General features: G+C 52.2%; 1 protein-coding gene across 8 annotated transcripts in view; it reads right to left on the bottom strand.

Moving 5' to 3' along the window:
* Positions 1 to 22,941, bottom strand: part of FBN3 (fibrillin 3) — a 91,966-nt gene that overhangs the window by 46,279 nt on the left and 22,746 nt on the right. For 7 of the 8 annotated variants that reach the window (XM_074384696.1, XM_039466741.2, XM_074384693.1 and 4 more), the window contains 21 exons: positions 22,701 to 22,754; positions 20,752 to 20,877; positions 20,541 to 20,666; positions 17,443 to 17,562; positions 17,198 to 17,335; positions 17,013 to 17,063; positions 16,609 to 16,734; positions 14,854 to 15,078; positions 14,526 to 14,651; positions 12,638 to 12,766; positions 11,480 to 11,605; positions 9,610 to 9,735; positions 9,317 to 9,439; positions 8,228 to 8,353; positions 6,780 to 6,905; positions 3,024 to 3,146; positions 2,712 to 2,834; positions 2,142 to 2,267; positions 1,935 to 2,057; positions 714 to 836; positions 309 to 470 (listed from right to left, as the gene is read on the bottom strand). In XM_074384696.1, the coding sequence (XP_074240797.1) occupies positions 309 to 470; positions 714 to 836; positions 1,935 to 2,057; positions 2,142 to 2,267; positions 2,712 to 2,834; positions 3,024 to 3,146; positions 6,780 to 6,905; positions 8,228 to 8,353; positions 9,317 to 9,439; positions 9,610 to 9,735; positions 11,480 to 11,605; positions 12,638 to 12,766; positions 14,526 to 14,651; positions 14,854 to 15,078; positions 16,609 to 16,734; positions 17,013 to 17,063; positions 17,198 to 17,335; positions 17,443 to 17,562; positions 20,541 to 20,666; positions 20,752 to 20,877; positions 22,701 to 22,754 (2,628 nt within the window). The remainder of the gene's footprint in view (positions 1 to 308; positions 471 to 713; positions 837 to 1,934; positions 2,058 to 2,141; positions 2,268 to 2,711; positions 2,835 to 3,023; positions 3,147 to 6,779; positions 6,906 to 8,227; positions 8,354 to 9,316; positions 9,440 to 9,609; positions 9,736 to 11,479; positions 11,606 to 12,637; positions 12,767 to 14,525; positions 14,652 to 14,853; positions 15,079 to 16,608; positions 16,735 to 17,012; positions 17,064 to 17,197; positions 17,336 to 17,442; positions 17,563 to 20,540; positions 20,667 to 20,751; positions 20,878 to 22,700; positions 22,755 to 22,941) is intronic. The other variant, XM_074384695.1, reaches the window with a different exon arrangement.

The following is a 22,941-nucleotide window of genomic DNA, read 5'->3' as shown; positions in this document are numbered from 1 at the left end:
GGGAGAAGCAGCATGCAGAGGCTGTGGCTCATCCTTCTCTGAGTCTCCAGCTCCCAGCAGATGACACAGAGAAACTCTCAATGTTTGTTGACTGACTGAGTGATCAAGTTAATATAAAAAGAGAATTTACAGAAAGCAACCTTGGAGACAGGCCCGGCCAATGAACTACCAAGAGTACCCTGTGTGACACAGGATGAGCCCCTCTCCTTCCCCAGTTCTCAGTTTTCCTGTCGCCTAAGGCCCCCCTCCGTTAGCAGAGATGACCCCCTAAGCTCCCAGGTCTCCGTAGCTCAGGTTAGGGTGCTCACTGGTGTTGGTCACAGGGCACAGCTCACAGGGGTTGCCCCAGGCCTGGCCCAGGGAGCAACAGCAGGAAGCCCGGGAGACACCAACTCCGATCTCAGCACTGCAGGAAACGCCGCCATCCCCTCGGTCATGCGTCTCCAGGAAACAGTTTCCGACCCGCGTGTCTGAACAGGCCAAAGAAGGGGATGGTTAGCAAGTGTCAGGGGAAAGCTGTACGTGTGTGTGTGCATGTATACATCTGTTTCAACAGGTGACAAGGACATCCACTCTTGCTGGATACCAGCAGATATCCCATTTGTCAGGAGCAGGCTGATTTGAACACATTGACATCTGAGTTAACTCAGAGAGCAGTCCCACCCACCTCCACTGACCCCAGAACCCTGATCTGGAGCTGAGCATGGACTCACCCACACAGCCCACTCCGCTGGGGTTCAGCTCAAAATCCTGGGGGCAGCTGCAGAGGTAGCTGCCGGGGGAGTTAATGCACATGCCATTGATGCAGTTCACCGGGTCTGCACATTCGTTGATGTCTGTGGGGAGGAGGCGAGGTTCTCAGCAGGAAGCCCTCCCTCGGCCCCCTTCCCTCCTGGCTTCATCCCAGGAAGCTGTAGACCTCGCTCAAGGTCAACTTCTGGGCACTAGATTGTGGGACAATGTCATGTCCTCTTAAGAAGAAACCTAAAGGGACAGGAGCCTCCAGTCTGTCCTGTCGCCTCCGACCCCATTTCCTCTCCTGCACCAGTCTGATTGGCAGTTTTGCTCATTGAACTCTACCTGTTCTGGGTTCCATACAGTCAACATACGAAAACTGTATCTATTTTATTTACTTCATTTATTGATGTTTAGAGACAGGGTCTTGCTGTGTTGTCCAGGCCAGAGTGCAGTGGTGCAATCATGGCTCACTGCAGCCTCAAACTCCTGGACTCAAGGGATCCTTCTGCCTCAGTCTTTGAAGTAGCTGGGACTGCAGGTGTGCCCCCCAATGCCCAGCTAATTTTTTTGTTTTTATTTTTTAGAGATGGGGTCTCACTGTGTTGCTCAGGCTGGTCTCCAACTCCTGGCCTTGAGTGATCCTCCCACTTCAGCCTCCCAAAGTGCTGAGATAATGGGCATGAGCCACCACACCCAGCCAAAACCCATATAGTGAAAATACTTTTAAACAATGAGTTAGCAAACTCCAAGCTGTAGGCCAAATCTGGTCTACCACTTGTTTGTGTCAATAAAGTTTTATTGGTACAGGGGCCACATTCATTCATTTACATATTGCCTGTGGTTGCTTTTGAGCTACAATGGCAGAGTTAAACCATTATGAGAGAGACTGACCATGTGGTCTGCAAAGCCAAAAATATTTACCATCTGCCCATTTCTAAAACACGCAGAGGTAGGAGACCCTTTTGGCATCTAGGGTGGAGTGGTCACTTTAATCATTGAACTTATTCAGCAGGGGAACAGGAACAGGAAATGATGGGGACATCAGGCAAGCACCCCTCCTGCCCCTACCGGCCCCACCAAGACTGGGAGGTGGGGGATGCTTGAGAAGAGATCTGAGCACAGTGAGGGAGTGAGCCATGTCCCCTGCCCCAACTCTTGGTCTCTCCTGTCCCCTTCCAGCCCAGATGACCTCACACCTGTGCAGTTGCTACCCCCTCGGTCCAGTTCGTAGCCACCATCGCAGATGCAGCGGAACATTCCAGGCAGGTTCTCACAGCTCCCGAACGCACAGAGGTTTCCTTGTGCACACTCGTCCACATCTGCGGGGACCCTGGGTCAGCCTGCCCCACCCAGTGGCAGGGACCCACCTGCTCTGTCCTCTGCCCCGCTGGGCCCAGTCTCACCCTGGCAGGCCCGGTGATCCTCGGTGGGGTCGAAGCCCATCTCACATTCGCAGCGATACCCGCCAGGCACATTGAGGCACTGTCCATTGTCACAGAGGTCCACGTTCTCGGCACATTCGTCCCTGTCTGAGGGGTCCCAAGATGCAGGGGGCTGGAGGCTGGTGGGCCAGCACCCACACAGGGTGGGCAGGAGGCTTCAGTCACTGGAACACTTTGCTGTCACCCAGAGTCCCAGGCAAGTAGTTCTGGGGACTCAGTCCCTGACTCAGGGGTGGGAGGCAGGTAGGGAAGGGAGAGGTGGTTTGGGCCCTTGGGCTTCAGAGGGGACCCAGTCACTCTGGATGCAGGGAGGAAGGCAGCCAGGAAGTAAGTGTCCCGTGTATTTAAGGGTTCGAGGGAGCCATGGGCAGGCAGCAGCACCCCCTGGGCTGAGGACACAGTCTCTCCAGCACCCATGGAGCAGTGAGTGAGTCAGGAGTCAGGAGGTCGAGTGGCCATGGCAGGCACCATGAATTGAGCGCCTGTGGCTGTCCCTCTGGGTCCCCTGCCCTCCCATGCCCCCAGTCTGACCTTCGCAGGAGAAACCATCTCCAGCAAAGCCCTGGTGACAGGTGCAGTGGTAGGAGCCGGGGACATTTCGACAGTTGCCTCTCGGGCTGCACTGGTGCTCCCAGGAGACACATTCATCCAGGTCTGCGGGAGACGGAGCCCAGACCCCTCACCCCACAGTATGTGCATTGGGTGGGGGCAGAAGGGAGGACCCTCCAAACCTCCAACCCTGACTCCCCCCACTGCAGACACCCCTGGGCCTCACCCTCCCACTGCCTTGCCCCCCACCTACCTCTTCTGCTTTGCCCTGACTCCTTGACCCCAGGTACTCACCATGGCATTCGAAGCCATCCCCCACCCAGCCTGGCAGGCACCTGCAGCTGAAACTCCCCGGGATGTTGAGACAGGAGGCGTGGCTGTCACAGTTGTGCCCTCCAACCTCGCATTCATCCACATCTAAAGGGAGAGGAGGCACAGTGGCGAGACCCAGTCACAGGAGCAAAGAATCGGTACAATAGCAGCTGAAAGGGCAGGGACTCTTCTACTCTAGGGGAGAGCTGGCCCAGAAAGCCTCTTCCCTCCCACCCGGGGAGCTTCCATCTTTACCCAGAGCCCAGGGGAAGACCCCCAAACCTAACAGGCATGACTCCCAGCAACCCTCAGAAATGGCCTGAAATAGCAGCATGAGAGACTTGGGGTAGACATTAAGAGTGGCTGTCTGAATGAACACGCCCCCTTTCCAAGCCATGATTTCCCTGTGCACCAGCATTTCCAATCCAGAGGCAATTCTGCATCACTCTTATAATCTCTGCCATGTTCAAACCTGGGTGAGCTACTGTCACTGAACGTTTCTTTAGCACACTTCTGTTTTCCCTGACATACATGTGTTTTAAAAGACAATTTTGGATCAACATAAACAACCTCTAAAAAGTCATGGGCTTGATGCTCTGTTATGTAACATTTGTTTCTAATACACATGAAAATAACCATGTAACTGGAGTGAATAGAATTATGTCCCCTTAAAAGGTATGTTCAAGTCCTAAACCCTGCAACCCGTGAATGCGACCTTATTTGGAAACAAGAGTTTTTGTAGATGTAACTAAGTTCAGATGAGGTCATCCGGATTAGAGTAGGCTCTGATCCTGTGACTGGTGTTCTTCCCAGAAGGCTGCATAGCCAGATGCAATGGCTCGCACCTGTAATCCCAGCTACTTGGGAGGCCAAGGTAGGAGGATTGCTTGAGGCAAGGACTTTGAGACCAGACTGGGTGACATAGTGAGACCTGTTTCTACAGAAACACTTTTTTTTTTCCCCTGAGGCATGGCTTCACTCTGTCACCCAGTCTGGAGTGCAGAGCAGTGGAACAATCATAGCTCACTGCAGCCTGGATCTCCTGAACTTAAGCAATCCTCCAGGCTCCACCTCCTGAGTAGCTAAGACTACAGGTGAGCACCACCATGCCTGGCTGATTTTTAAAAAATTTTTAGTAGAGGCAAAGTCTTGCTATGATGCTTAAGCTGGTCTCGAACTCCTGAGCTCAAGCAATCCTTCCACTTTGACCTCCCAAAATGCTGGCATTACAGAAATGAGTCACCATGCCTGATCAACAAAAACTTTTTAAAAAATTAATTCAGCATGGTGGCATGCACCTGTAGTCCCAGATACTCAGGAGGCTGAAGTGGGAGGATTGCTTGAACCCAGGAGTTTAAGGTTATGAACTAGTTCATGAGCTATGATCACACCACTGCACTATAGCCTGGGGGGCACAGCCAGAGTTCATCTTTAGAAATTAGATACTGCTGGGTACAGTGACTCATGCCTATAATCCCAACAAAGTGGGAGGTTGAAAATTACTTGCGTCCAGGAGTTCAAGACCAACTGAGGCTAAAAGGTAAAACCCTATCTCAAAAAAAGAAAAAAAAAAAAAAAATTAGCTGTGTGTGGTGAGGTGGATCACCTGAGCCTGGAGAGGTGGAGGCTGCAGTCAGCTATGATTGCATCACTGCACTCCAGCCTGGGAGACAAAGTGAGACACTGTCTCAATAAATAAATAAATAAAAATGAAATAAATGTAAAAAATGAAAATTTAAAAAATAGATATACAGAGGGAAGAAGGCCTTCTGAAGATGGAGATAGAGGCTGGAATGATGCATCTACAAGCTGAGGAACGCCAAGGAGGTGTGAAACAGGTTCTCCCTCTGCACCCCAAGAAGGCACTAACCCTGCAGACACTTTGATTTCAGACTTCTGGCTTCCAGAGCTGTGGCTGAGCTGCAGTAAAGTGGCGCGATCTCGCCTCACTGCAACTTTTGCCTCCCAGGTTCGGGCGATTCTCCTGCCTCAGGCTCCCAAATAGCTGAAACTACAGGTGTGCCCCACCACACTGGCTAATTTTTTTTTGTATTCTTAGTAGAGACAGTGTATCACCATGTTGGCGAGGCTGGTCTTGAACTCCTGACTTCAGGTGATCCACCCACCTCAGCCTTTCAAAGTGCTGGGATTACAGATGTGAACCACCCTGCCTGGACTAATTTTCAAAATTTTTGGCTGGGCGCAGTGGCTCACGCCTGCAATCCCAGCACTTTGAGAGGCCGAGGTGGACAGATTACCAGAGGTCGGGAGTTTGAGATCAGCCTCACCAATATGGAGAAACCCTGTCTCTGCTAAAAACACACAAAAAAATTAGCTGGACCTGGTGGCACATGCCTATAATCCCAGCTATTCAGGAGGCGGAGAATCACTTGAACCTGGGAGGTGGAGATTGTGGTGAGCCAAGATTGCACCATTGCACTCCAGCCTGGGCAAACAAGTATGAGACTCCATCTAAAAAAAAAATTTTTTTTTTTTTGAGATGGAGTTTCGCTCTTGTTACCCAGGCTGGAGTGCAATGGCGTGATCTTGGCTCACTGCAACCTCCGCCTCCTGAGTTCAGGCAATTCTACCTCAGCCTCCCGAGTAGCTGGGACTACAGGCACGTGCCACCATGCCCAGCTAATTTTTGTATTTTTAGTAGAGACGGGGTTTCACCACGTTGACCAGGATGGTCTCGATCTCTTGACCTCGTGATCCACCCGCCTTGGCCTCCCAAAGTGCTGGGCTTATAGACGTGAGCCACTGTGCCTGGCCAAATTTTTTTTTTTTTTTAAATAGAGATGCGGTTGCTGTCTCTATTAATATTGCAATATGTCCATGTTGTGATGTATCCATGTTGCCCAGGCTGGTCTCAAACCCATGGGCTCAAGCAATCCTCCCACCTTGGCCTCCCAAAATGCTGGGATTACAAGTGTGAGCCACCTTGCCTGGTGGAGAATCAATTTATTTATTTTCTTTTGAGACAGGCTATCACTCTGTCACCCAGGCTGGAGTGCAGTGGCACTATCTTGGCTCACTGTCACCTCCACCTCCCGGGTTCAAATGATTCTCTTGCCTTAACCTCTCGAGTAGCTGGGATTACAGGTATATGCAACCATGTCCAGCTATTTTTTTTGTATTTTTAGTAGAGACGGGATTTCACCACGTTGGCCAGGCTGGTCTTGAACCCCTGACCTCAGGTGATCCGCCTACCTCAGCCTCCCAAAGTGCTGGGATTACAGGCATGAGCTATACTGTCCCTGGCTTAGAGAATTAATTTCTAAGCCACCAATTGTGTGAGCATTTGTTATGGCAGCCATGGGAAACTAACGCAGACACTATTCAAATGTTTAGGTGTTCATCCTTGTATCACATTAAAATCATCGGGCATTCACATTTCAGAAATGCCGCTGCAGATACTTGGGGCTTCCCCTGCTGAGCTGTTCAGGAGAACCCCAGGGCACTGTATAGGACTATATAATCCCAGTTACTTGGGAGGCTGAGGCGGAGAATGGCTTGAACCCAGGAGGCAGAGGTTGCAGTGAGCTGAGATTGTGCCACTATACTCCAGCCTGGGCGACAGGGTAAAGTTCTTGCTTTAACACAAGAAGCCATCCATGGAAATTCATGAGAATGAATTCTGGCTGTGCTCTGCCCAGGGCGATGGAAACAGACCCTGTGATTCTCAGAATGGTTCCATGGAATCCCCTCTGCCCGCACCGCTGACCGCCGGCTCACCAGAGCAGCCCGTGGCCCCCTTCCTGACCATGTAGCCCAGCTGACAGTGGCAGACAAAGGAGCCCTTCGTGTTCTCGCAGTCCCCGTGGAGGCAGATGTGAGGGTTCAGGTCACACTCATTCACATCTGTTGGGGAAGAGAGCATGAGGTCTGAGGACTGGGTGCAGGGGTGATGGGAGAGGAAGTGGGTGAGGATGGGAGGGAGAGCACCAGCATTCCTGACTGTCCCACTGCAAGGGTCCTCTCTACTAGGATTCTCTTTCTTTTCTCCAGAGGATGGAAGCTCCCTCTGTATCCACTACTGGGCAGCTGGGAGTGTTCTGTGAGTGTTTCTCATTGTACATTCCAAGGAACACACCAAGTATGTGTTTCCAAAAGTATTTTATGGTCAAATACATTTAGAGAAGGCTGGGATCAGCAAAGCTAACCAGCGTTTCCTCCTGCAGGACTTTTCAGAGCCTTTATGCCAATATGCACAGTGGATCTGCAACAGGGGCATGGAGCACACCGCATACACTAAATGCATTTGCTCACAAGGCCCATTACTGACGTGCTTGCTCTCTGAGACTCCTATAAGCTGGAACTCTCTCAGCTCTTTAAGCTTCACTGGGTTTCTTGGCAGGGAGTTACACTGTTACTTCCTGGAACTTGCACATGCTGGCCTCATCTTTGCCCTGATAAGGCACCCAGTACACATCTGCTCTCCAGGCCCCAGGATGACCCGTAGCCAGGTGAGGACAGCAATCACCACCTTAGAGAACACAGTTCTGGCCGGGCATGGTGGCTCATGCCTGTAATCCCAGCACTTTGGGAGGCTGAGGCGGGTGGATAACCTGAGGTCAGGAGTTGGAGATCAGCCTGGCCAACATGGCGAAACCCTGTCTCTACTACAAATACAAAAATTAGCCAGGTGTGGTGGTGTATGCCTGTAATCCCAGCTACCTGGGAGGCTGAGGCAGAGAATCGCTTGAATCCAGAGGGAGAGGATGAGGTGAGCTGAGATTGTGCCACTGTACTCTAGCCTGGGCGGCAGAGTGAGACTCTGTCTCAGGAAAAAAAAAAAAAAAGGGAACCCAGTTCTGAGTTTCTTTCCCACCTTGTACACTGTCCTCTGCCAGAAACCCCTTTGTCTTTGGTGATCTTGAACAGGACACAATCCTCTGATAGGTGTTGGGTATGTAGTGTTAAACAAATGTCATTACAAAGAGCAAGGTTTGGAGAATTCTGCTTCCATTATATAAATGAGATCTCATGGGCTTTGGAGAGCAGCCTTGGGGGACTGGAGGCTCTTAAACGGAACACGAAGGGCTGTTACAAAGCCTCATCTCCCTTCCTGCGAATGGCAGGAGTGGGACCTGGCATCTCTCATGCCTATGTGCCACCTAATGGAAGACCCGGTGTGTGCATTTCGACACCGCCTCCTCCACCCTGCCGACCCAGCTCCTCACCAACACATGTCCTCATGTCTGGCGTGGCCATGAAGCCATCATAGCACAGGCATCGGTGACCCCCCGGCACATTGCTGCAGTGGCCTTGGTCACAAACGCCAGGGTTCTCGTCACACTCGTCGACGTCTGGGAGAGGAGGGTTGGGGACCGTGCTTAGCTTTGCCTTGATAGACCACCCAGTACACACCTGCTCCCCAGGCCCCAGGATGACCTGTAGCCAGGTGAGCACAGCGATGGTCATTCGAGTAGCCTGGGGGTGCTCAAGCAGTTCTGAGTCTCTTTTCCACCTTATTCACCCTCCTCTGCAAAAACCCCAGGGTCTCTCCCACAGGGTCAGCAGCCTGCCTGGGGCCAGGACCACAGGTCAGGCAGGGGGCGTGCCTCAGGTCTGGCTGGCTTCACTATGCCCCTTACCTGTTTAAAAAAGTTTTAAGTTGTTAGCCAATCAGGTTTTACTTTAGATTGTGAGGTCTGGCTCAGCCAACAGAGATCAACACAGCAGTAATGACGACCCCAAATGGGTAAACAATAAATACGTCTGCTTTTCCTTTGTTAGTTGTACTCTCGTGACAAAGTGACTAGCAAGAGCACCCTTCCTGCAGTCCAGAAAGTAAAAACTGCTTGCTAAACAATCCTTTGCCTCGACCAGGCACGGTGGCTCACACTGTAATCCCAGCACTTTGGGAGGCCGCGCTGGGAGGATCACAAGGTCAGGAGTTTGAGACCAGCCTGACCAACATGGTGAAACCCCGTCTCCACTAAAAATACAAAAATTAGCTGGGTGTGGTGGCAGACACCTGTAATCCCAGCTACTGAGGAGGCTGAAGCAGGAGAATCGCTTAAACCCTGGAGGTGGAGGTTGCAGTGAGCCAAGATGCTGCCACTGCACTCTAGCCTGGGCAACAGAATGAGACGCCATCTTCAAGAGAAACAAAAATCCTTTGTCTCAGTACTAATTTTTTTTTTGCAACACCGAGCATCTGTTTCCGACAACTATGCTGGGCTGGGCTCTGGGCCAGTGTAGAGCCGGGCTGAACCCTCCTCCTCACCCCCCACGCCAGGCAGTGAGAAGAGGCTGTGCCCACCTACCTGCACATGCCCTTCCATTGGGCATCAGCGAGTAGCCCTGCCCACAGCTGCACCTGTAGCTTCCCTCAGTGTTGATACAGTGCATGTCACACCCACCATTCTGGACCCGGCACTCATTGATGTCTGCAGGATGTAGGGCAGACAGGGGCCGGGGTTGGGGAAAGGGGGTCCAGCATGGAGTGGAGGCTAGTTTGGGGGCGAGAGCAGATTGGAGTTGAGGTGAGGGTGAGGGAAATCAGCTATGGCTGGGGCTGAATTGGTGACCAGGGGCCAGCAGGTGGGCACAGTCTCACCCACGCAGCCCTGGCGGTCAGGTGTGCCCTGGAAGCCGGCATGGCAGGAGCACTGGAAGGCACCGATGACATTGACACACTGGCCGTGGGGACACAGGCCATCCCTCAGGGAGCACTCGTCGATGTCTGTGGGGGATTGCGGGTAAAAAACAGGCCTGTGTGTTATCTGCCATCTGTGGGACCATGAGACACACTGGGGCACACACGTTTGCTAAGGAGCTCACACTGCTGGCATTGGCACAGCCCCGCATGTGCCTGTCTATTCACTCACATTCACTCACGTGCAAACACACTCACCCTCGTATAAACACAGACACCCACACACCCATGTGACTGCTAACGCAGACTCACAAACACACCTATGCACCCACTCATGTGTGAACACACTCGCCCTTGACTCGACACACACATGCACACTCAGATACACACACTCAGGTGTACACTCCTACATTCACAACACACCTTACATCCACTTGCACACAAACACACCCTTGTATAAACACAAACACCCAGATACACACCCCATGTGCTCACTCACACAGAATCACAAACACATCTTTGCACCCATTCATGTGTGAACACACCCTCGTATAAGTGTATTAATAGCCAAATAGTAGATGCATTCATAGGCAAATACACACTCAAACCCTCGTGTGCTCACACAGATGCACACACACACACACATCATGCCAACACTCCCCCTGTACACAGACACCCACATACACACCCCATGCGCCTTCTCACACAGACTCACAAACACACCTTTTGCACCCACTCACATGTGAACCCACACTCGCCCTTGACAGACACAAACACACTCAGATACACAGTACACCCACACAGACCCACTCACACTCGCCCTTGACACACATGCACACTCGGATACACACACTCAAGTGCACACTCCTAAATTCACAACACACCTTACATTCACTTGCACACAAATACACTCACCTGTGTGTAAATATACATAAACACCCAGGGGCACATACACCCATGTGCACACACACACAAACACCCATATGTACACTCACACATACAAACACACCCCTGTGCACACTCACACAGATACACACATAAACCCTCAAACATACCTGTCCTTGTGCAAACACACATCCACACCCAGACACCCACATCCAGAGGTACACCCACACAGACCCAGTCACAAACACATCCTCACACCCACTCACACACAAACACACCTCCCTTGTATAAATATGCATTTGCGTCCAATTACACATCACATGCTCTTGCACACACACACAGACTTACATACAAACACATCCACTCAGAAATTAGCCAGGCATGGTGGTGCATGCCTGACGTCCCACCTACTGGGAGGCTGAGGTGAGAGGATCACCTGAGTCCAGGAGGTCGAGGCTGCAGTGAGCTGTGATTGTGCCACTGCACTCCAGCCTGGACCAGAGTGAAATCCTGTCTCAAACAAAATAAAGCAAAACAAAATAAAATACAACCAAGCACATGCAAACACACTTGCCCTTGGTAGATGCATCAGAGCCAAATACAGACCTAAACTCTCTTCTATGTTCACACAGATGCACATACACACACTCACATTTACTGACATGCAAACACTTCCCCTTGTACAGACACACACACAGTCATACAAATGCACAAATGCTTGCCCTTGTACAGACACTCACACATGTGCATGCTCCTCTGGACACACAAACACACTCCCAACATCTTGTATATAAATCCACTTACACATACAGGTACATACTGCCACACTTGCACGCTCACACACAGGTATGGCCTCAGAGAGACATACACATGCCCACCCTCTCACTCATCCAGCCCACATTCACCAAAGGCCCACTCACTTTCACACACCCAGATGCACACTCACCCTCACAGGCAGTGCCCTCGGCCGTCAGCTCGTGCCCAGGGGGACACTGGCACTTGTAACTCCCATCCATGTTGGTGCAGGTGCCTCCCCGGCAGAGCAGCGGGTCCCTTGCACACTCATCCACATCTGAAGGTTTGTGTGGAAAGACAGAGCGGGTGTGAAAGCACAGGGAGACACGGGGAGGTAGTGACAAGGCTCACGCTGGCTTCTCCCCGCCACCTCCCCAGCCTCCTTCACCCCAGTGGGAGCAGCAGAGCCTGGAGGCTCCTGGCTGGAGTGACCCAGGGGAATGGGGTCTGCACCAGGAGCAGAGCCCAGCCAGATGGGGAGGGAGGCTGAGATTCTCAGAACAGAGGCCATGAAACTGACCCTTTTGGAGCCACCAGGCAAGGCGCTAAGAAGCCCTCCTCCATGCCCTGAGGAACACATCAGAGAGCTGAGGCCCGGTCACACCAGGACTCAGGGCAGGGAGCAGGCAGTGTCGCAAAGGCCTCATCACTCTTCAGCCACACAGGCTTCCTTTCATCCCCCCGACCCACCCCAGGGCCTTTGCACATGCTGTGCTGTTCTCCATTGTCTTCACCCCATTCTTTCTTCCCTTTTTTTTTTTTTTTTTTGAGATGAAGTATCAGTCTGTCACCCCTGCTGGAGTGCAGTGGGACAATCTTGGCTATACTACTACTTCAGCCTCCTGAGTAGCTGGGATTACAGGCATGCATCACCATGGCTGGCTAATTTTTGTATTTTTAGTAAAGATAAGAGTTTCACCATTTTGGCCAGGCTGGTCTCAAAATCCTGACCTCAAGTGATCCACCTGCCTTGGCTTCCCAATGGCTGAGATTACAGGTGTGAGCCACCATGTCCAGCCTTTTTTCTTTTTTGAGACAGGTTTTCACACTGACACCCAGGCTGGAGTGCAGTCACACCATCACAGCTCACTGCAGCCTCCACCTCCTGGGTTCAAACTATCCTCCTACCTCAGCCTTCAGAGTAGCTGGAACCACAGGCAGGCAACGCCGCACCCAGCTGATTTGCAGCTCCTCCCTCCTTCGGCCCCCTCCATCCACATCCATACAGCACCGCTGTCCCCATCCTCCCTCTCCTCAATGCCCACCCTGCCCGGGGCGCCCACCACACCCCTGCCTTGCAGTCACTGACCCAGGCACTCCTTCATCATCATGAAGCCGCTCTTGTAGCCGGGAAAACAACTGCACTCAAAGCTGCCCGGGGTGTTGATACAGGTGCCCTGGCCACAGAGGTCAGGGGAGATGCGACACTCGTCGATATCTGTGGGGAGAGGGGGGCAGAGGCGGGAGGGGCTATGTGTGCTGGATCAGGAGACACAAAGCAGGAGGATCCCTGTCCTTTGATGGGGGTGTGGGCTAGACGAAGCCTGTCTACAGACATAGGAGGCACAGGCCAAGAGGGGAGGGGTCCCTGGATATAGACAAGATGGGGCACCAGATGGGGCTATCAAATCTGTAGCTACGACAGGCAGAACAGAAGCCCCCAAAAGGAGCTGAGGAAATCCCTAACTCTACGTGACAAGGGCAGGTAGTCTTCTCATAGCCCGGAGCTCTCCATTTTCTTTATTTTGGTGGTAGATTTGTTTATTTTATTTTTGTTTGTTTAATTAATTAATTAATTTTTTAGAGAGAGACAGTCTTATTCTGTCGTCCAGGCTGGAGTGCAGTAACACAATCTCAGCTCACTGCAATCTCTGCCTCCCAGGCTCAAGTGTTCCCCTGCCTCAGCCCCCTGAGTAGCTGGGATTACAGGCATGTGACACCACGTCTGGCTAATTTTTGTATTTTTAGTAGAGAAAGGGTTTCACCATGTTGGCCAGGCTGGTCTCGAACTCCTGACCTCAAGTGAGGCACCTCACCCACCTCAGCCTTCCAAAGTGCTGGGATTACAGGCATGAGCTACTGTACCCGGCCTTTATTTTTATTTTATTTTGAGGCAGAGTCTTGTTCTGTCACCTGGGCTGGAGTGCAACGGTGTGATCTTGGCTCACTGCAACCTCCGCCTCCTGGGTTCAAGCAATTCTCCTGCCTCAGCCTCCCTAGTAGCTGGGATTACAGGCACACACCACCACACCAGGCTAATTTTGTATTTTTAGTAAAAACAGGGTTTCACCATGTTGGTCAGGCTGGTCTTGAACTCCTGACCTCAAGCAATCCACCTGCCTCAGCCTCCCAAAGTGCTGCGATTAAAAGATGTGAGTCACCGTGCCCAGCCTGTTTTGTTTTTTTAGAGGCAGGGACTTGCTCTATCACCCAGGCTAGAGTGCAGTGATGTGATCACAACTCACTGCAGCCTCAGCCTCCTGGGAGCTCAAGGGATCCTTCTGCCTCAGCCTCTGGAGTAGCTGGAATTACAATTAATGCCGTAATAATTTTTTTATTTTTTGCAGAGATGGAGGTCTCGCTGTGCTGCCCAGGCTAATCTCAAACTCTTGGGCTCAAGCTGTCCTCTACCTCGGCCTCCAAAAGTGCTGGAATTATAGGCATGAGCCACCATGCTGGCCCTGGAGGCCTCTAGAGGTCACCTTTGGCAGCCCATTCTTTCATATTTTATTTTTGAGACAGTCTCATTCTGTCACCCAGGCTGGAGTGCAATGTCGCGATCTCGGCTTACTGCAACCTCTGCCTCCTGGGTTCAAGTGATTCTCATGCCTCAGCCTCCTGAGTAGCTGGGATTACAGGCACCCGCCACCACACCTGGCTAATTTTTGTATTTTATGTAAAGACAAGGTCGACCATGTTGGCTAGGCTGGGCTCAAACTCCTGACCTCATGTGATCCATCCGCCTCAGCCTCCCAAAGTGCTGGGATTATAGGTATGAGCCATCGCATCTGGCCCACGCCCTTCTTTTATAGTCAGGGTCTCTGCACCCCAGCGAGGGCAATGACATGCCTAGGTCACATAGCACAGAGGTAGATACAAGAAGTGCCCGAAGAACCGGCATTGTCTCTATGTCTTATTCAAGGCCCCTATCCTTGCCAAGGATCACCCCCTCTCCAAGAGGCACAGGTGGCACCTACCTGTGCAGTTCCGTTCCTGGGCATCCAGGGCAAAGCCCCCGGAACAGGCGCAGTGGAAGCTGCCCACCGTGTTTTGGCAGGTACCGTGTGTGCAGAGGCCAGGGAATGCCTTGCATTCATTCACATCTGAAGTACAGGGCCATCAAATGTCACCAAACCACCCTGATGTCCCCAGGCTCGGGAGCCATACACCAAGCCCTCCCTGGGTGTTTAGTGCCTGGCCCTGCCCCCGTCCCCTTTTCCCAGACACACCTCTCAACTCCAGGCTTCTGCCTGTGCCATGCCCCTCCCTGTCCTTCTGGGGGCCTGTCCCCTTCCCCAACCGCACCTTTATAGAAAGGTCGGCCCGACAGGAAGTCCCGGCTGGCAAAGCCCAGCCCCCGTGGGCACAGGCTGGCGAACTCCAGGGACTTGGGATCCGGGCAGGCCTCACACTTGGCTCCCCACGCAGCCCCGATGGAGCAGCAGCAGACATCCATCCGGTACTTGCCAGGCAGGGCGGCCCCACACTCATCCTCATTCCACCGCAGAAAACACTGTTCCAATCTCACGTCTGCACAGGGGAACGGTCACCAGGTCCCCACCCCTGCCAACCTGTGCCCGCTGCGAGACAGGTGTGCCACTCACTTGCTCTCAATCAGAAGCTTTCTCCCAATGTAGTCAGGTTGCGGGGCAGAGTGAAAAGGGGTGACTTCCTCTGGAGGTGGCAGGCACTATTCTAAGCCCCTCTATCCATTTTTTTAAATGATTGATTGATTTTTTTGAGAGATAGTCTTGCTCTGTTGCCCAGGCTGGAGTGCAGTGGCGAAATCTTGGCTCACTGCAGCCTCCACCTCCCAGGTTCAAGCAATTTTCCCGCCTCAGCCTCCCGAGGAGCTGGGATTACAGGCGTGTGCCACCATACGTGGCTTTTTTATATTTTTAGTAGAGACAGGGTTTCACCATGTTGGCCAGGCTGATCCTGAGCTCAAGTGATCCACCTGCTTCGGCTTCCCGCAGTGCTGGGATTACAGGCGTGAGCCACCGTCCTGTTTGTTTGTTTGTTTGTTTTGTTTTTGACAGTTTCACTCTTGTCGCCCAGGCTGGGGTGCAGGATCGAGTGCAATAACACGATCGCAGCTCACAGCAACTTCTGCCTCCCGGTTCAAGCGATTCTCCCACCTCAGCCTCCTGAGTAACTGGGATTACAGGCACCTGCCATCATGCCTGGCTAATTTTTGTATTTTTGTAGAGATGGGGTTTCACCATGTTAGCCAGGTTGGTCTTGAACTCCTCAGGTGATCTGCCCTCCTTGGCCTCCCAAAGTTTTGGGATTCTAGGCGTGTGCCACTGTGCCTGGCCACTAGGGATTTTTAGGGCAGTGAAACTACAGTGTATGACACTATGTGGTGAATCTATGTCATACATTCGTCCAAACCCACAGAATGTCCAACACACCAAGGGTAAACCCTAAAGTGCTCTATGGACTTAAGAGATGATAACCATGGGTCCGTGCAGTTTCATTCATTGTAGCAAATGCACCTTTCACTCCGGTGCAGCTGTGATAGAGGGGGAGGCTGTTCGTGTGTGGAGGGCGGTGCTATGTAGAGCATCTCTGTACTTTCTGTTCAGATTTGCTGTGAACCTAAAACTGCCCTCAAAGATCAAGTCTGGCTATAAGCCCAGCAGTCTGGGAGGCTGTGGTGGGGAGTTTGAGACCAGCCTGGACAAGATAGCGAGACCCTGTCCCTACGAAAAAAAAACAAAAAAAAACAAAAAAAAACAAGAAATAAATAAATTAGCTGGGTGTGGTGGTGCATACCTGTAGTCCCAGCTGCTCAGGAGATCAAGGTACAAAAATCACTTGAACCCCAGGAAGTGGAAGTTCTAGTGAGATGAGAATGCACCCCTGCACTCCAGCCTGGGTGACAGAGTGAGACCCTGTCTCAAGGAAAAAAAAAAAACCCATCCAAATGTCTTTTGTGATGTGTTACCTGGAGGTGCTCAAAGGATGCCTTAAATCTCTCCTGTTCTTTGAGTCACTGGGAGTGAAGGGAATGAAGGAAGGGTGGACGCCCCGTGTTCGGAGCTTGCCCGGACTCACCCATGCACAGCCGGCCCGAGGCGTCCAGCATCAGGCCTTTGGGACACTCGCAGCGGAAAGACCCAGCGGTGTTGACGCAACGCCCGTTGGGACAGACCCCCGGGAAGGACTCACACTCGTTCACATCTGGGCAGTGGAAGGCAAGGAGGAGGGGAAGCTGGAGGGTCCAGGAAGGGGCAGGGTGCTGGCTGGCCATTCCCCTGGGGTCTCAAGTTGTCCTTGGGGAAGAAGGAAGGGGACTGGGGGCCTGGGGATTCTCAAGAAGGCCTGGGTCCAGGGAGGGAGAACGTCTGTCCCCATCTCAAAAGACTCCAGGGCGGGGCTGGAGGTAGCACCCGTGATGTGTGCTTGCTTGTGTGAGGGTTCTGGAGTAGGGGGTGAGCTGGACACGGGCATGGAGTTACCATCACAGGTAGCACCCGTCATCCGGGCAAAGCCCCGGGCACAGGCAGAGTCTGCAATTGAGAGAACAGGATTGAAGAAAGGAGTCACTCTTTCATGCCAGCCCCAGGGGGGACCCACTGCTTTACCCATGGGTGCCTGGGCAGGCACCGCGGCCGTGTCAGGGAGGCCTCGAGGAGAGCGTTACCAATCTCGCAGCGTTCGCAGGGGCTCCCCCAGGCTGCCCCAAGGGTGGCGCAGCACTCGGACCTCAGGGTGGCTCCCTGAAGGTTCACCTCACAGCGGCTCTCCTGGATCTTCAGCCAGCAGGTGCCCTTGGTGCTGTCTGGGGAGAAAAGGTGGGTCATCTGTCTTACCAGCTGGGCCTACGCCTGCACTCTGACTCATAGATGCCCAGCCTCTGGAATGCTGTCGGCCTCCTGGGCCACTCACCTAGGCAGATGGTACCAGAGGGGCCCAGCCGGCTTCCAGGGGCACATCTGCAGGTGTAGGAGCCAGCCACATTCTGACAGATGCCGTTCACACAGGGGCTAGACAGGCACTCGTCGATGTCTGTGGGGACAGCCCCCATCAGGTCCTGAGCAGCAGGAGGAGGAGCCTGACCTGGCCAGAACCCCTCCTCCTCCTGCTGCACCCGGTGGCACGGGGTGCACCCAGATGCACAAGTGTGCAGAGGGCACTGGAATCAAATGTGCATGCAAGCACATGTGTGTGCTGTGCTGTGTGTTTAGCGCTGTAAGAGACAGGAAATGCCAAACTGTTTTCTTTTTCTTTTCTTGAGAGAGTCTTGCTCTATCGCCCCAGGTTGGAGTGCAGTGGCACCATCCTGGCTCACTGCAACCTCTGCCTCCCAGGTTCAAGCGATTCTCATGCCTCAGCCTCCCAAGTGGCTGGGATTACAGGCATGTACCACAATGACCAGCTAATTTTTTTTTTTTTTTTTGAGATGAGGTTTCACTCTTGTTTGCCCAGGCTGGAGTTCAATGGCACAATCTTGGCTTACTACAGCTTCCGCCTCCTGGGTTCAAGTGAGTCTCCTGCCTCAGCCTCCTGAGTAGCTGGGATTACAGGCATACACCACCACACCTGGCTAATTTTTTGCATTTTTAGAGACAGGGTTTCTCCATGTTGGTGAGGCTGGTCTTGAACTCCCGACCTCAGGTAATCCGCCCATCTCAGCCTCCCAAAGTGCTGGGATTACCGGCATGAGTCACCGGACCGGCCTTTTGTGTGTGTGTGTGTGTTTATCAGAGACAGGGTTTCACAATGTTGGCCAGGCTGGTCTCAAATTCCCAACCTCAGGTGATCCTCCCGCCTCGGCCTCCCAAATTGCTGGGATTACAGGCATGAGCCACTGCACCCGGCCCAAACCATTTTCTTACTCTCACCTTCAACACAACACAGAACACATCAGTGACCAGACGTGGGTTTTTTTTTTTTTTTTTTTTCCAGGCTGCCTAATTCTCTGACATCAGCAGGGTATCTTATAATTCAATTCTGGCACTATCTGCCTGGAGTTAAAATCCGACCCCATGGGTTGAGGGCTCATTCCCACAAGACTGTCATCCACTTGGGATGCCAACTGCGAACCCGGGCCTCCAGAATTTCTGCCTTCTCTTCAGTTTGATCATCTGATAGAGCGGCTCACGGGACTCAGAGAAATACTTAACTTTTGTTTACTAGTTTATCATGAAGAATATTACAGGCTGGGCATGGTGGCTCATGTCTGTAATCCCAGCACTTTGAGAGGCTGAGGCACATGGTTCACTGAGGTCAGAAGTTCAAGACCAGCCTGGCCAACATGGTGAAACACCATGTTTTAATTTTCTATTAAAAATATAAATTAGGCCAGGTGCGGTGGCTCATGCCTGTAATCTAGCACTTTGGGAGGCTGAGGCAGGAGGATCATGAGGTCATGCGATCGAAACCATCCTGGCTAACACAGTGAAACCCCGTCTTTATTAAAAATACAAAAAATTAGCCGGGCATGAGGCACCTGTAATCCCAGCTACTCGGGAGGCTGAGGCAGGAGAACCGCTTAAACCTGGGAGGCGGAGGTTGCAGTGAGCTAAGATTTCACCATTGCATTCCAGCATGGGTGACAGAGCGAGACTCTGTCTCAAAAAAATAATAATAATAATAAAGGATGCCGGGCGCGGTGGCTCAAGCCTGTAATCCCAGCACTTTGGGAGGCCGAGGCGGGTGGATCACGAGGTATAGAGATCGAGACCATCCTGGTCAACATGGTGAAACCCCGTCTCTACTAAAAAAATACAAAAAATTAGCTGGGCATGGTGGCGCATGCCTGTAATCCCAGCTACTCAGGAGGCTGAGGCAGGAGAATTGCTTGAACCCGGGAGGCGGAGGTTGCGGTGAGCCGAGATAGCGCCATTGCACTCCAGCCTGGGTAACAAGAGTGAAACTCCGTCTCAAAAAAAAAAAATAATAAGAAAGGATATTAAGGATATTACAAATGATGGACAGCCAGATGGAAGAGATGCGTGGTGCAGAGTATCTGGGAAGAGACCAGGAACCTCTGTGTCTTGTCCAGGCATGCCACCCTGCCAGCACGCAGATGTGTTCATCCACCTGAAAGCTCTCCAAACTCTGTAGCTGGAGTAGCAGGGCTTCCTGCGATGTGTGTATAAATGTGTACAACCGTGTGTGACTGGGGAGTGCAAGCGTGGGAAATGTGAGAATGAGTGTATGAGCCAGGTGTGGTGGCTCGCGCTTGTAACTCCAGTACTTTGGGAGGCCAAGGCAGGTGGATCACTTGAGGTCAGGAGTTCGAGACCAGCCTGGCCAACATGGTGAAACCCCATCTCTACTAAAAATACAAAAATTAACCAGGTGTGGTGGTGCACATCTTTAGTCCCAGCTACTCGGGAGACTGAGGCAGGAGAATCGCTTGAGGTGGAGGTTGCAGCAAGCCAGGATTGTGCCACTGCACTCCAGCCTGGGTGACAGATCAAGACTCCGTCTCAAAAAAAAAATGAGCGTGTATGTAAATGTGAGTATATGTGTGTCTTTGGGTGTGTGTGTGAATGTGTGTGTGGATATAGGTACATATGCAAGTGTCTTTGAGTATGCATGTCTGTGTGCACATGCACACGTCTGAATGTATGTGTCTGTGTGTGTACACAGCATGTCAGCGTGTCTGGGTGTATGACGCATGCAACGTGCATGTCTGAATGTGGATGTGTGCATGATGTTTCTGAGTGTGTGCCTGTGTGTCTTACGTACACGCCTCATGCAGCATGGGTGCATGTGTGTGTGTCCACACTGCACGCAGCATGCATGCTGAGTATGTGTGTGCATGGCTCTGTGTCCACACCTCATGCAGCATGTGTATCTGAGCATGTGCATATATGTGTGTGTGCATACTACAGAAAGCACATGTGTATGCGAATAGAGGTAACATGTAAGCATCTTTGAACATGGACATGCCTGTGTGTCTGTGTGCACATGCCACATGCTGAGTGTGTCAGGGTGCATGTGTGTGCAGACCCACATGAGCTGGGACCCTGTACCTTCACAGGTCTCTGTGTCCTGCCAGAAGCTGAAGCCCTGGGGACAGGAGCAGCTGTAGCTGCCAGGGCTGTTCTGGCACCACCCGTTGTCACACAGGAGGCTGTTGAGGGCACACTCATCCAGGTCTGCGGGGTGGGGGTGGGAGAGAGGGGTGAGAGGTCTGCAGCGGGAGAAGCTGCCCACACATTCCCCGCCAGGTGCCATGCTCACCTGTGCAGTCCTTGCCCGAGGCACCTGCCTCATAACCCAGGTTGCAGATGCAGCGGTAGCTGCCCCGAAGGTTCTCACACATGCCATTGGCACAAACCTCAGGGTCCAGAGCACACTCGTTGATGTCTGCGGCGGGGGGGGGGGGTGGGGGGGTGGTGTCAGCAGTGGCAGCAGGAGGGTGTGTCCCAGCACCAGGGATCTCTAGAAGTCAGATTCCCCAAGGCCAGAACTCCAGCCCAGACCTGGCCTCATTTGCTCTGAACCAGGGTTTCTCAGCCTGGTCACTGCTGACATTTGGAGCCGGATCATTTTTTGCTGCAAGGGGCCATCCTGTGTATTTTAGGATATCAAGCAGTTCCCATGGCCTCCACCCATGAGACATGAGTAGCACCCCTCCCACCACCAGTATTAGTCTGGACATTGTCAAATGGCCTCGGTGGGGCAGGGGACAAAATTATTCCCAGTTTGGAAATAGTGGAGCAAACATCCATACAGTGGCACCATAATAAAAATAAAAGCAATTCTAGGCTGCATATGGTGGCTGTCACCTGTAATCCCAGCACTTTGGGAGGCCAAGGCAGGAAGATCACGAGGTCAAGCGATCAAGACCACCCTGGCCAACATGGTGAAACCCTGTCTCTACTAAAAATACAAAAAAATTAGCTGGGCGTGGTGGCACGTGCCTGTGGTCCCAGCTACTTGGGAGGCTGAGGTGGAAGAATCGCTTAAACCCAGGAGGCAGAGGTTGCAGTTAGCCGAGATTGCACCACTGAACTCCAGTAAAAGTACAAAGAGTAAATTTTTTTTTTTTTTTTGAGACAGGGTCTCACTCTGTCACTCAGGCTGGAGTGCAGTGGTGCAATCTCGGCTCACCGCAACTTCTGCCTCCCTGGTTCAAGCAATTCTCGTGACTCAGCCTCTCAAGTAGCTGGGATTACAGGTGTCTGCCACCACTCCTGGCTAATTTTTGTATTTTCAGTAGAGATGGGGTTTCACCATATTGGCCAAGCTGGTCTGGAACTCCTGGCCTCAAGTGATCCACAACCCTTGGCCTCCCAAAACGTTGGATTACAGACGTCAGCCACGGTGCCTGGCCGAAAATTAAATTTTTAAAAAATTGGCTGGGCATGGGCCTCATATGTGTAATCCCAGCACTTTGGGAGGCCAAGGTGGGTGAATCACTTGAGGCTCACAGTTCAAGACCAGCCTGGACAACAAGACAAAACTCATCTCTACTAAAACAAACAAAAAACAAAAATTAGCTGGATGTGGTGGTGCATGCCTGTAATCCCAGCTATCTGGGAAGCTGAGGCAGGAGAATTCCTCGAACCCAGAAGGCAGAGGTTGCAATGAGCTGAGTTCACGCCCCTACACTCCAGCCTGGATAACAGAGCAAGACTCTGTCTAAAAAAAAAAAAAAAAAAAGAAAAAGAAAAAAGAAGAGAAGAGAAAAGAAAAGAAAAACAAATTAGCAAGTCATGGTGGTGACTGCCTATAGTCCCAGCTACTCAGGAGGTATCACTTGAGCCCACAAGTTCGAGGCTGCAGTGAGCCATGATTGCACCACATCGCTCCAGCCTGGGCAATATAGCAAGATCCCATCTCTAAAAAGCGTGGGGGGAAATTGGACACAGGGAGAATGCCATGTGAATATGGACACTTCTACGAGCCAAGAAATGCCAAAGATTGGTGGCCACCACCAGAAGCTGGGGAGAGGTCTGGGACAGATTCTCCCTCAAGGCCTCCAAGGGAACTGGCGCTGCCCGCACCTTGATCTCGGACCTTGGCCTCCAGGAGTGTGAGAGAATCAACTTCTGTTGTTGAAGCCGTCCAGTCTGAGGCATTTTGTTAAGGGAACCCCAGGCAAACTCCCACAGCCCCCAACCACAGCTCTCCCCACATCTGGTAGGGCAGGCTGGCTGCTGCTTGGAGGAGCGGGGCTCACTTACCTCGACCATCCGTGGTAATGCCAATCCCACTGCTGCACAGTGCCTGGAACTCCGCTAGGGGATGGAGGAGCAGAGCGAGATGGGTCAGGGAGCTTAGCCATGGCTTGCATTCAGCCGTGGGCAAGGACGAGGCCCCTGGTCTTGGGCAAGAGTGTGGGACTAAGACGAAACTCCACACCCCTGTGGGGGGACAGCAACACCCTTCAGCCTCTTTTCGAAAACAGCCTCCACTCCACAGGAG

The sequence above is a fragment of the Saimiri boliviensis genome, chromosome 14 (assembly GCF_048565385.1).
Source record: "Saimiri boliviensis isolate mSaiBol1 chromosome 14, mSaiBol1.pri, whole genome shotgun sequence".
NCBI lineage: Eukaryota > Metazoa > Chordata > Mammalia > Primates > Cebidae > Saimiri > Saimiri boliviensis.
Note: the sequence above shows the minus strand (reverse complement) of the source record. Positions and strands in the feature narration are given on the sequence as shown.